At 36.0% G+C, this 14331-nt stretch overlaps 1 protein-coding gene across 1 annotated transcript in view; it reads left to right on the top strand.

The window, feature by feature from the left end:
• RPRD1A (regulation of nuclear pre-mRNA domain containing 1A) overlaps nt 1-11499 on the top strand; it is a 44456-nt gene extending 32957 nt beyond the window's left edge. Inside the window, exon 7 of the mRNA XM_042839836.1 lies at nt 6311-11499. Coding sequence (XP_042695770.1) covers nt 6311-6460 — 150 coding nt within the window. The 3' untranslated portion in view covers nt 6461-11499. The remainder of the gene's footprint in view (nt 1-6310) is intronic.
• Nucleotides 11500-14331: the final 2832 nt, after the last annotated feature.

Raw genomic sequence — 14331 nt, 5'->3', positions numbered from 1 at the left:
ATGGGAAATTTAATTTTTTGGGTTTTCTTGTAACTGCTCCGTGTTCTCAATTGATATCACTTCCCTTATGCACAACTTTCTTATATTATCTATAACATATAAATGTCAGGATACCTACTGTTGGTGTGTTGTACTCTCAATCCAGCACTATCTTTCTTAACATTCCCATACCCATCACTGAGCACTAGATTTGAAGCATCTATTTCACACTCATAAAAATAGAAACAAAATTACCATGCAGTTTATCTTACATAGGCAATTATTGTCATTAGTCATGTAAACTACAGTTTCATTTCTGAAGTGATGCTGAGCACTTTCAATTACCATTAAAGGAAATCAGACTTGCGAATACTTGTCTCTCATCTGCAACTAAATTTTCCTTAGATTTCATATCTACAAAATGGATATATCTACCTACTTAATGAAATTGTGCAATGAATTTTTAAGTATAATATGAATTTGTCTAGCTGATCAAATCTACTGGTGTACGATCATTGGATGATCCCATGGTATCTCATGGTTTGAGATCCAGTCTTTAGAATCACTAAGAAATAGCCACATGCTCTTCAGATTGCATAAGAATAGTTTATGAAATGAGAAAATAAGTGGGAGATGAAACTAAGTAGTTTGCAGAGCTTGTTCCAAATGTCTTTTGCCCAGTTTATACAGATAGACCTGGTCAATAGTATTCGGCTCAATTACAGCAGAAAGTTGAGGTCTTCCACCTGTTCTTTACACTTGAAATATGGTGAATTTTACATTGCAAGTCAGTAGAACACTTCTGATTCAAATATTTTTCATACCTCTTTTTCTTTTTTGCCTTGTTCACAGGTGAATGGCTTTATGCTACAGTTAGAAAAGGTGTGATATTGACCTGTTTTAAGCTTTTTGCTGCTCAGATTGAACTGCTACTACTACTACTTTGCCTTGCTGTAATAAATTCTTGATTTCATTACTTCTACTTTGTATGTATGCTTTTGAAAACAGAAAAGATAAGCCTGAAACATTTGTGTCCTGGCCAGTTACAGATAAAACTCCTACCTAGTGACCTGAAGTGCTGCTCTCCATCTCAGATTCACTTTTCACCTCTGAAAAAATTGTATGCATATTTTCAGTTGCCCATTTTTCTCTTTTAGAGAATAAACATCAAAGTCATGTATTTGCAGTTGGATGCTCACAGCACTGGTTTTAGAAAGATGAGACGCAAATGTGGAATCAAGTCAGAACACATCTTTGTAATGACCTGCACGTGACGAAATGAGGAATGTGTGTGATACACAAATTTAGAAATGTACATTATGTACAGTAAATATTTGAGCCTGAAGACTTCACACTGTTGTTCCTAAATACATTAAATACATTGCTAAGGACATGTTTTTTTTCCAATAGACCGTAAAATTTTCTCATGCAGAGATTCCTTTGAAGTTGAACCCTGATATACTATAATTTCTTTCAGAGTATTTGTGAATAGGTGAAACTTTAAGAAGTTATCTTGAAGCCTGAGGCCACTTCGTTTTTTATTTTATCGTTTTCAGAACTTTTCTGTTTTATCTTTTGTGTGTCCTTATAGAGTATCAGCTTGAATATTTGAGCTCAGTTGCACTGAACTGTACCGAAGTGCCTGATTCCTTGCCATCAGAAGTTCTTATGAACTTTGTTCTATTAGACAAGATTTTAAGCTCATGAATTCAGAGTAATTTAAACATCTCTTGGAACTGTGTACCTTCAGGTTTATTATAATGGTTATATTTTAACGAGGTAAAAATCCCATATTGGATGACAACACAGAAAATTAATTTAACGTTTAAATTTAACCTTTTAGTATTGGATGTAAATATAAACCAAGTAGACGTAGTAATAATGCTTGTAAGTTAGCCTACAAGTCCCTGTTTTCTTTAACTTTCCTAAATACTGACAAACTTTTTGCTAACACAGTTTTCAAGGATAAAGCTTAAGATGAGTTTGTAATGAAACAACCATTAAAAAATGACCTTTCCTTTGAGATGGCATTATTAATGTTCTTTCTCAAAGTATAATGGAGTGGGGAAACCATTCTTTTTGTCAGGGGCAGCCATTTTATTATGCAAATAAAAATCAGTGTGGATTTAATGAAATTACAAGCCATTGGAAAAGAAATCTTTTTAATATGTTTATCAGTGATTTTTTAGACATTATTGACCTCCACAAAGAGCTTTCTTACTAGAGAGTTTTTTGGTAGCTTGGGCAAAAGAAGACTTCTCGTGTGATTGCAGCTGTAGAGAGCTGGTCTCTAGGCTGGCCATGGACCAAGGGTGTGGTATGAGAGCAGAGAATTTCTTCCTTAGGTGGATTGTCAGTAGTTCCTGTGAGTTTGAGTAACAGGGAAGAGAAGCTGATGGGTTTGAGCACAGAACTTGGACAAGTGCCTCTAGAGCCTGGCACTGGGAGCCACATATTAAAGAATCAGGACTAGATGTTACAGTAAAGAATGAAATACAGAGCCTGGCCATGGAAGAAAAAAGAGATCAGCTCATTGAGAAGAGAGGCAGTGACTGACCAAGAAAACAAAGCGTCATGACAAAGCATCATCTGATGTAGATACTATGTAGGCTGAGAACGGACAGGCTGAATAAAGGATTGCGGAGAAATACATGGAGCTGGAACCAGAAGCAGCCAAGCCTACAGACCAAGTGGTAAGTGTAGACCAGGTCTGGAGAGGGAGGAATTCACGTATAGGAGGTGAATACAGTCATAACAGTGGATAAGAAAGGCACTGAACAGCCTTGTTGGACAGAAATTTGTTCTGCGAAGAGTACTTGGGGAGCAGGAATAGAGACTAGGAGTAAAGACTGGAGTAAGTGGGGTCTAAGACCCAAGACTAGGCTGGAAGGAGATGAATAAAGAAGTTGTATTTTGAAGGAGTGAAAAAAGCAGTTTGTGACCACTGTGAAGGTCTTTGTGTTTCTGGTACTTAACCTTCAGATGGGAAATGTCTTGGTAAAATGTGCAGTTTGAAGATCTGTAGTGTATTCATTTGTCATCAAAAGTTGCTTAATGAAGCCCCTGAGATGGTCACTGATTTTGCTTGTGTGTTTCAGACTTCTGAGTTCACTCTTTCTTGTTGCTTCATTTGCAAACAAGCCAAGGAATCTATAATATTTTAAGTTAATTTTAAAAATTTGGTTTGAAATGTTAAATTCTTGACAGTTTAAATTATTAAAAAATCCCTAGATACTGCAAATTAGAGGATGCATTACCAGCTCAAAGATGTTTCCTGAAGAACAAATTGTGTTTTGTAATGGTGAAGTATGCCTTTAGGAAACCTGTAAGAATATTAGTAAACCTGTATAGAGCAGAATTTGAATATCATACTTGAGACAATAGATAGAATACCATGAGATAACCAAAGCAGTCACTGCTGCTCATTGTTTCAGTGCTGTTTATTTTGCAGCAGATGTGGTAAGGCCTGATGGCGAACTGATGTGGATGAAAACTGGCAAGTGGGAGTTTACTTTCAGAAATCTGTTTTGAGCTAACAGGCAAAAATGGTAATTGTAATGGAAGATTATCCAAGACAGTCCTATGTGATTTGTTAAAACTTTAGCTTGTGTGTGGTGCATACAGATTTATTCAGACTCTGTTCAGTGTTTTAAATGTTGTTATTTTAGTATATTCATCCTTAACAAATAAGCTGAGCTTTTAATCATATTAGTGTGTGATGTGAGCCATGTTGTGTTTTTAAGGACAGCACAGAATTTAGCTGTGCTCTTATATTTTCTGGAATGATAGCAAGGCTTACCTGGCACCTCTAAGTCTAGTTGTGCTTTCTTGCACAAAAAGCTCCAACTAGGGGTGGCATTAACCTATACATAACTGCCGTGTGTCTTAACATTGAGATATCAGGACATACTTGCCTTTGTCTGAACCTTTGCAGATTGTTAGCAATGCGCACAGCCTGTGAGCAGCCTTTGTTCCGTGGCACAAGGCCTGTGTCTGCACCTGAGCTTGAGAGATTGGAACCGGCCTTGAAAGTCAGTGGTCTCAAACCGATGTACCCACCACCACAGAAACATATGTATTCTCATGCCCAAAACTTCTGGTAACTCTTTTTAGCCTGTTTAGGTTTATTTTTTGCCCTTTGTTTTATGAGTGTTGATTTGCACCTTATCTGCTGTGGTTTTTTACTTGCTTGTTTTTTCCTATGACCAGCAAGAGTGCAGATTAACTATCTGTGTTTTCTTTGAATCTTTTATTCCTTCTTTGGAGTCAGGCATGGTGAGATTTTTTGTTTGTTTGCTTTTCTTTCCCTTTTAATGTGTTTGCTGCCACACAGTATTTTGATGCACACAGCAGGAGTCGTGATCAGATGGGAGATCAGGGTCATTTTAATGTTGAGAAGGGAACGCATTGCCATTACTTTCCAAGTAGCACGTCTTTAGCTGAAGCACATCTCTTAAGGTAATTGCAGAAACTCTATATTTTTCAACTTATTTCAGTTGGCCTTCCCACATTTTTATTTTTCATAATGTTAGTATCTGATTAATATAAAATTACTTGGGTTTTTTGCCTTTTTTTTTTTTTTTTTTTTTTTTTTTTTAATTTTTTTTATTTTCTCTCAGTAGGGAAATGCTGTTAGTCTAGATGTTGGATCCATATATTCTTAGCATTAGATTCACAAAATACTCAATTCCATACTCAATGCTGTCAAGTAATGGAGACTTTGGGTATGACTGTGAGGACACAGTGTCAGGATACAGTCCTTTATTTCCACCCCCACTTGCTGAAATCACTTACACCAGTGAGGATGTTTTGGATAAATGAGAAAAAGTAATTGTTTTCCTAGGAACAATAGGCTTGGAATTATAAGGTATTTTTTATTACCTGCACTGTGAAAAAATGCTGTTTTGCCGTGTATACAGTCACCAAATGTTTAAAGTTCTGCAGGCTCTGTGTCTTTGTTTTTTTCATTGTATTCATTAATCCATAGGACTGATCTGCATGTAATTACTAAATTTTAAACCTTGGTGACATCAAGGAATTTATTTAGTTCTGGAACACTTTGTTCTTTCTATGTGGAGTTTTAATTTTATTTTCTATTTATTTTAAGAAGTTCATTACATTCTCATTAAGAATTTAAGATTTTTTGTGGTTCTATTACTGCCCTTGGGAAGAGGGCCACACAGCCACTTACAGCAGCAAACTTTCTATTTATGTGTATTGGAGCTTGTCCAGGAATTTGATTGTGCTCAATTATGTAACATTTGTACTTCTATATGGGTTCTACACTACCAAAAGGTCTTTTTTTGTCCTTTCGTTTTATATCAGTCTATTAGCAGTGTAGGCAAATGTTTAAATTTGTGTTTAACTATTTCTTGTTATCCCCAGCTATTTCTTAACTGCAGCAAAATTTGCGAGCAGATTAGAAAGCACTACATTTCATATGTTATAACATACAGTATATTTTCATGCTTTGCTTGCTAATGCTTAGTGTCTCCAGTGAAAAATGTTTGCAGGTCTTTCAACTGTAAATGATCCTATAAACAGCAATTTGATCTTCTTACATTTTGGAATAACTTTTTTATTTCATATGTGCTGCTGGTCTTCCCCATTATATCTAGTATAGGTAAGCACTATCTATATTAAAGTGCACTGCTTTACAGTGTTAAATACATCTTGAATAATGTTGTTTCATGTAAAAAGTACTTCCTAATCATGTATGAGTTATAAGTGATTTGATCTGTGTTTCAGTACAGTGTGAAGTCCTCAATTTCCAATTCATGAGGTTTCTGAAAATTCAGGGTTAGATTCATAAAATCAATGAAACAATGTATTTATTATGAATGTTAACACCAAATATTTATGAATGGTCAGGTTGGTGGGGCTTGTCATGGTCAGATGGTATTTGGTGTCTTTGTTTTTTTCATCAGTACAATGTGGAAGTAACTTCTTTGACATCAGTGAGTTTATCCTCCCGTACTCTTTGAGCATTAGTAGAATATGTATGTGTTCTATCCTTAATGGAGTTTCTAAGAATAATCCCATTCTACTAGTTGCATGGAAAGATGTGTAAATGTGTTAATTAGGATTGTTTTCCTTGTTTAATGTTTATGAACTTACAGTATTCAAACCATAGTTACCCTCTCAAAGTCAGATGCCAGAGCTGATGGCTCCACCTCCCAAATAATCCAGTTTTCTGGGTTCTCTCCTATGTAAGGATATTGAGTCATCTAACTTGCTTAAGGAATACTTTAATTTGGAAAATGCCAAAAGCGGTAAAAACAAGAGATGGTATTTGTGGATGAATCTCTTGATGAATTCTTCTACATTACAGGAATACAAACGCAAGCTAGCCAGAGTGTCCCAGGTACGGAAAGAACTCAGAACACGTATCCAGAACCTGCCTGACCTCTCTCGACTTCCCAACGTCACGGGCAGCCACGTACACCTGCCATTTGCAGGAGACATCTACAGTGATGACTGATTGCAGGAATGCCCTTACGTAACCTCTACTTTTCCGTGAAATGAGGGGTAGGTCAGACTGATTGGTACTCTTGTAGTATTATTTTTGTATATTGTTGGAGAGTGTCAGTAAAAATACTCTAATAATTTATTAAAAAAATGATTTAAAAAGCTGATTTGTTTACTATTTTATTGGCAAGTGAACATGAGGGTACATTTATAGAAAGTGGCATCTGCATCTATTATATTAAAAAATGGGTAACTATCTTATCTTTTGTACAGATTTTGGTTGGGTGCCCTGTAAAAAAAAAAAAAGAAAAAAAAGAAAAAAAACTTGCTAAGATTTTTTCCTATGTACCCTATATTTAATGTAGATCAATATGTAATCAGAGCATACTTCTAACTTGAAATGTTTCAGTTGCTAGTGAGGGAGTGAAACATGGAAACCACAAGCTTATGTTTGCAAGATTAATGCAATTTAATGCAAAGTTGAAAGTAATCTTACTGTCCATTATAGTTAAACTACCCAGTCTTAAAATAAGTCAGGTGGTTTATTTTGATGTAAATGTTAGTAATCAATTTTCTATTGGAAAACATTAATCATGTTACACTGAGTAGATCTTTAAATGACTCAAAATGTTGCAATGTGTTAGTATCATTTAAAAGTCAGCAAAAGAAACTATACAATTGACCATTTTAATTAGATTTCAAAATTGGAACTTTTCTTTTTACAGCTTCTTAGTTTCTAAATTGAGGAACTGTTCAATTATACTCTGATCCCTTTCTGGAACACCTGTCTCGGACTAAAAAGGTTAATTCCAGAGAGGTGAAACCATTTTACAACTTTAATTAAATTGGAAGGTCATTCTGTGAACTATCCCAATTGTTAAATGCCCGTTACTAAATCTGACACTGCTATGCATCATTTATACATGCAGCAGAACTACACAGTCAAGTGGTAAGCTGTATGGAAGCTCTAGGCCAAGCCACCCTCTTCCAGTGAGAAACCCCAGGGTCAGCATAGGCTTCCATTCTCCACTTCTCCAGCAAAGATTTCTAGATCTTGATGGTCTTTTCTCACAAGGAAGAGAGGAGATGGTTCAGGCCAGTGTTTGAGTTGAACTATGGAAAATTATTGTGGAGTGTGTTTTTTAAAACAACAAACACAACCGACCAACCTTTTGCCTGTCACAATTGTGTCACTCATCTATAGGCATTCAAGCTTGTGAAAATTCCTTGTTTCAGTATGATGCACCAGCTTTTAACTTCACTTAAGAATCCAAAGATATAGACAGGCATGTAGAGGATTGACAGGAAATTTATGTTTTTCAGTCATCTGGAGTTAGACACTTAGTTGAGGAATGATTCAAAAAATGCCTACCCGTATCCTTTGGCATTTAGATGACCTTAAAAACCTAGTCTGCAAGTGTTTTGAGTTTGATGGATCATCTGAATATTCATTAATAACATTTTGTTCATAGATTTCCTCATTTGCATCAGTTGAGTTCAGAGTTCACAGGCTTACCACTCTCTTCTACATGAAAGCAATCTTTAAGAAGTAATCTCTTTTTCCTTTTCAAAAACTGCAATGATTCAGAATAGTCATGGAATTAAGTTTTTGATGCTGGGCCAATCCCTAGAATGTTCTATGTGTGGAATAACATTTATTTTTAAAATATTTATACCTGCACATAAATACCCCAGTCCAATTAACTTTTCTCGTGGAAGATATGAATTAGACTTCAGTTAAATAAGAAAAAAAGGGAGAAAAAAAAAAAACAAACACAAACTAACAAGCTCTTGACCAAGCATTCCACAGCACACAATGTAAGAATATTAATGTCATCACAAGTTCTAACTGCTGACAGGAAGGAATGCTGAAAGTAGCTCACATGTGGGCTCACCGATTGTCCAAAATTTGTAAGTTAACTATCATTAATCCAGAAAAGTGTTTCTTTAGTTTAGATCTAATATGTGAAATTAAGTAACACTTATTGCCATCTTTTCAGCTTACATTTATGGTGAGAAAATGAACATGCAGATAATATTTATGCAGCTTTAATATTTTTGTTGCAGTTTGTTAAAACCGAGCTTGTAAATTTTAGAAGTCTGTGTATGTGCATTACAGCTGTGGTTCAAGTTCAGCTTTGCTAAAGAACAGCATTGAATTTATTACAAGTATTAAAATAATACAACCCACTAAGAACTATAAAACAAATCATAGAACAGGAAGGATAAATAGTGAGTTCACTGTTGAATCCCATCTGTGGAAATCATTTGTAGCCAGAGGTGATGACAAGTGCGGTGCCATGGCTTGCTAGAGCCCATTGAAGGATCTAACTCATGGATACTCAAAACCACAGGGAATATACTAAACTTAATCTATTCTGATGAACTACTTTGAATGGGAAACTGGTACTGTCTGGAATAGCTATGAGTAAAACATAAATTGGTGAAAAGTCAACATTTGGGAAATTTTCTGTATTGTTGTTGTTGTTGAAAATGAATTTCACACCAGTTTCTGCTTATAATCACAATCATATTCCATATCTTTTTAAGAGTATGTTGATTATTTTCCATTCCAAAGCTGACTTCCAAAGCTTCACAGGAATACAAAGGCAATTATGGCTTTCAAGTAAGATTCAGCTGTCTTAATTGTTAGGGAACTCTTATGATAGTTGTAGTTGGGGCTTCAAATTAAATTTAGAAAAAAACAGACTTATCTACTAAATGATTTCTTGAAGTCTTGGAAAGACCTGAAAGTTGCTGCTCTGCCTTTGAGGCTTTTCCTTAACTTCTAAATCTTAGGTTCTTGGAGGCAGAACTTTTTCTATTTGATGCTCCATGGAGGGATCCTTAGCTGCCTTTCCCATTCCTCTGTATGAAACACTGCTCATCACACCAGGACTCTTACTATCTTAATTAAAATTTAATAATGAAGTAGAATGCTGAATTTCCTTGACTTCTCAAGAGAATTTAAAAAGCTACAACACTTACTTCACTAGGTTTGTTTTCCTGTTTGTAGTGTTATCTTTGTAATAATGTTGCTTATCTAAAGATAATGCAGAACTGATAAAAGAATTAGGAAAAATCTCAACCTTTTTTTCATTGTATATATGTTTTAATTTTGAGAGAGTGTTATTTTATGTACATATTTTTTCTTTATTTTACTGTGTTAATTGTTTACTTCAAGGAGTATTTCATAGTAGTACTTTTGGAAATTATCCCTCAAAATTTGTTTGGAAAAGAGGACTTACCAAAGGTAAACGTCACTCTTACAGCAGGTGTCTCATGTTAGTGGCTGAATGGTATGTTGTTGGCTTTTTTTATTATTACTTCTACGGGAAAGGCATTGTGTATCAACTAGTTAGAAGATTTATATTGTAACTGCAATAGTATATTAGGAGATAACATGGTATGATACAAATGCAGCCCTGTAGTCTCAAGATACCTCCAAATTCTCAGGTTCCAAAGCTTGTTGTGTATACTTCTGACATCTCAGGAAGAAAAGAGGCTGGGTGGGGAAAGTGAGTGCCTAGATGCTAAAAGGGGAAGAAAATGCCTGAGTAGGAATGAGAAGCAAAACGAATGTCAGTGCTTATCAAAAATGGAAATCACAGTGTGAAACTGAGCAGCACAATGTTTTTTACCTGTTGATGGGATTATATAATGGAACTACTCTGGGAGTGTTACCACACTGTGAAACATGTGGGTGCACCCTGCCCATCTCTTCTAATGTGGTATGACTCTACCCGCACCAGAATGCCCTCCCTACAAAAGGCACAAATATGAAATGTCTGAACATGTTTCATTTAATAATAAATCCTAATAATCAGATTATTTGCTTCACTATATTGCACTTTTATTGAGCATTCTTTGAAAAAAAAAAAGCAAAGGCAATCCTGCAGCTCTTTGCTGTATGAGAATGCTCACCTTGGAGGTCACTGGGACTGCTTGTGAATCCTAGTCTTTGCAGGTTCATGCTGTATTTTTGCAAAATGTTTTGGCTACCAAGAACATTACCCCATTTCTCTGGTTTTAGAAGTAAATGTGAAACCCTTAATTACAACAGTTATGGTTCTTAGAAACTGTGTTTCATTGCTCCTTTTGAAAATTATATACTGTGGTAACATTAGCTTGTCCGTCTCACTCAGTTAATGTTTGTGGTAATACATTGAAGCACCTTGGCTAATCCCTATGAACACAAGCCAAATTTCGTGCTTATATGTATTTTATGTGAGTAGTCTTCTGAATGTCAAACAGAGATCTTTCATTATATTACATATACATTCCTGTTTTCCTGAAGTTTTAAAAGATAATGTTTTAGGATTTTAACAAACTAATATTCTCTCCCTTGCCAGTGGCTGCTCAGTCTGGTCATTTAGTGATTGCCCCAATTACATGCCTAGGATGCAGTAGTCCCCTGCACAGATGAATATGGAGATCACATGTAGACTTGATTGCCCCTCTGCAGAGGAGTGCTATTTCAACCCGCTGAAATGTGAGCAAATAGATTCATGTTTTTTCTTCTTTGGAAGGATTGGTGAAATAGGAAACCAGCACATCTAAAATTTGGCTGCTACGTTTACAGATATTTAGGGCCAGTTCTGCTCATTGCTCATGCATATAACAACAGCGACTATTCCTGCAGACAAAGAAAGCAGATTCAAATGTAATGTCTAAATAAAATGGAATATATATATTCTTTCATAAATGACCAGTTTTGTCTCAACTCCTATTTCAGTGTGTCATTTATCTTAAGTAGATCTCTTCCATCATGTTATTTAGAAATCTAATTCTGATTTCATCTTTACAGCATTTTAAGTATCCTACTAAGCATGATTTTGTGGGAATTTGCAGAAGTTCAATAGCACTCGTTACTTATTTGCAACAGAAATAGACACGTTTGTTAAAAGCTAAGCAGAAAAGTTCAAAATGTAAAGATGTTTCGTTATTGTGTTCTTCTGACAGATTGTGTAATCCTTGTGTAATTTATGTCCTCAAAATAACACCTGTATCTATGCTCTTTCATATTTAATAAAATAAAACATTGTTGTAAAATATCTTTGAAATCACTGCTTATTTTCTTGCCTATTCGAACTCATTTCATGTAGTGGCAATTCTGCTGCCTATACTTAAGAGGAAACCAAAACCACATAGTCATGCTGAGGAAATAATTAATATTAACTTTGAAGTTCATCACTCTCTGTATTTTTATTTTGTACAGTAAGCTAAAAATTTTCAATGAGAAGAAGCAATATATTAAGAAGTCTGGGATCCGATTTGTAAAACTGCGATTATTTTTAAAAGAAATACTGCTGATAGACCATCTAGCTTGGTCAAACTTTGTCTCTTTGAAATGGGGACTGGGTGTGAGGTATTATTTGTGCTATGACAGTTTGGGACTCCCAATATATAAAAAAGGGAAAATGACTCAAAATGATGTTCCAAAATAAATAAGCTTCAGTTGAGGTGTTTATATCAAGCCACGTTTTGTAACATTTTCAGTATGTGGTATTATCATGCTTCTAGTATCAAAGATAACAAAGTACCCAAAGGTGTATGCCAAATTCTGAATCTTCTTGGTTTTGCTTTACAAAGTCTTGGCAAAGTGCTGGTCTCACTGAAATCAGTGTCGTTTCCTCACTGCAGAGATGTTCTTCCAGCTGTGCATAGGTAAATGAGTAACACTGCATGGCAGGCATTTAACAGAGAAGCTCAGTAATAGTCTGTTGCAGCCAACAATTAACCTTCAGTGTTTCAAGTAATGTAATACACTCTGATGTGTGCACCAGATGGATGTCTGTACATATGTATATACACACAATGGATGTGTTATATGGGTAATAGTATTCTTATGTACACCGCATATGTAGGTGTGTTTTCCAATACGTGGATTCTGTAGTAGTCCAGGAACAGAAAAAAAAATGCATTAGACACTTAAAATAACATGAAAAGCAATTCAGATGATAGAGAACATCAAAACAGTTTCTGCCCAGTATTTTGAAGTGTATTTGCAAAATAAAGAATGGCATGTACTTTACCGTGGAAAAAAACTTAAGTAAGAAAAAGTAAGTTTGTTATCTTGTAATACTGACTCCTTGTAAGAATGCATTTGAACTTTTTTGACTACTCTGATTGTCACATAGATATGACTCAGAGCACGTAGAGGAACTAACAGTTGTGCCTTGAACTGGTGACTGAGCACCTGGTGAAGGAGTGTGGATGGCCCAGGGGGGTACAGCCAAATTGTTTGCACCTGTTCCCCCTGTAAGCAGAATGGGTGGAGCCACCCTAGGCTTACATAAGGGTCAGCCATGGAGGGTAGAGCTTCTCTTGAATCTGGGTTGCTTCCTGAGCAGAGGTGCTGCATGGCCAGACAGCCACTTGAGTGTTGGGTGAGTTCTGTTCTTCTTTGTGTATGTGGCTGCTGGCCTACCCACAAATACATTGCCTGGTATCCCTAAGAACCTGTCAGAAGCAATTTTGCTTCTTCATAAGCAGAATAGAACATACAGTTCTACACCTGCTGTGAGTTATACCCAAAGCTTGGTACCTGACATCCACCTTACGCCTTTCTGGCATAGAAAGATTAATTCAAATGGTGCTGTGGGCAGATCACCATTACTAGTAGGACCATATTAGTTGTGACATCAGAGTGGGTCTTCCTTGCTTTTATCCAAAATCTATTGTACTGGCCAGAAAAAAAATAGTGGTTTTTGTACTCTATGACCATTCAATGTTGTATAAAAAGCACAGTCAGAAGGGACAGTTAGCAGATACACTTCAAAGATGCACTCCTGATTTGACCCGAAACAGCATCTTGTAGTAGAGTAGATAGATGGATGCCCACACATTTTTGCATAAGCCTTACAGGAAGCAGAACAGTAGTTTAAGTCATGTGCACAATAAAAAAAAAAAGTTTTTTTACAAGATATTTTACGAACACTTCTTTTTTTGGAAATACAAATTCTCCATCAACAAGATGGAAGTATTTTTACATGGGATTGGATTACAAACATAGTAACAATGGATGGATTAATGCGAAGCTCTTCATGCAAAAAGTGCTAACTTGTCCACGTTTTGTTCTAAAAATTGAGTTACTTTGATCCTACAATTAAGTAAGAAACTGACTGAAGTGAACCTTTCAGAACTACTGTGTAAGAGCATAGGAAATCCAGAAAGGTCACATACTGATCTTTGAGACTGTCAGTAGAATTTGCAAAGTGCTGTTCTCCCCTGCCAGGAATTGCTTTTAAGTCTGCCAATATACTTGCTTGTCCTGTTTCTCAAATAGTGTTCCCTGAATCCTAAATACTTAAAGGGAATAATAATTATGAAAAAAAATCCACAGAACTTTAAAACCAAGAACCAAAGTGTTTTTAACTAATTGAGTCTTTTTTTCAGAGAGGAAACCATAAGCACAACCATAAGGCTGTAAAATCACTCCTGAATAGTGACTTTTTATTGTCCTTTCTCCCCTCTGTGCAGAACCGAACACGTAGAATTAGACAGTGGAGGCTGCTTTAACCTTGACAATCTTCTACTCACATCATAATGTTTTAGTACAGGGTGAGACTGCTGTGCAAGGCAAACCTACTTTTTCAGACAAAAGTTCAGGAAGCAGTAACTGTGAAGCCTACTGCCTGGCAAAACTGAAGGACATAAGACAGTCTCTCCTTAGCTGTTTTTAGAAGAGACAAAAACAACCCATTTTGGTAGCATTAGATCAGTCAGAAAGGAAACATTCTGCATTTTTCATGACCATTGCTACTCTCATAGCAGTAACAGTTTAGTGTGGAGCTGTGAGTAGGTAAGGAGAATAACCTGCAGCACAGTGCAGCCTCAGCAAGCTCTGTGTTCCCCACCAGGAAGTCCAAATCACAGACAACA

The sequence above is a fragment of the Centrocercus urophasianus genome, unplaced genomic scaffold (genome assembly GCF_019232065.1).
Source record: "Centrocercus urophasianus isolate 14NV4802_14NV808 unplaced genomic scaffold, USGS_Curo_1.0 seq_11, whole genome shotgun sequence".
In the NCBI taxonomy this organism is placed as follows: Eukaryota; Metazoa; Chordata; class Aves; order Galliformes; family Phasianidae; genus Centrocercus; species Centrocercus urophasianus.
This window is presented reverse-complemented; position numbering and strand designations above follow the sequence as displayed.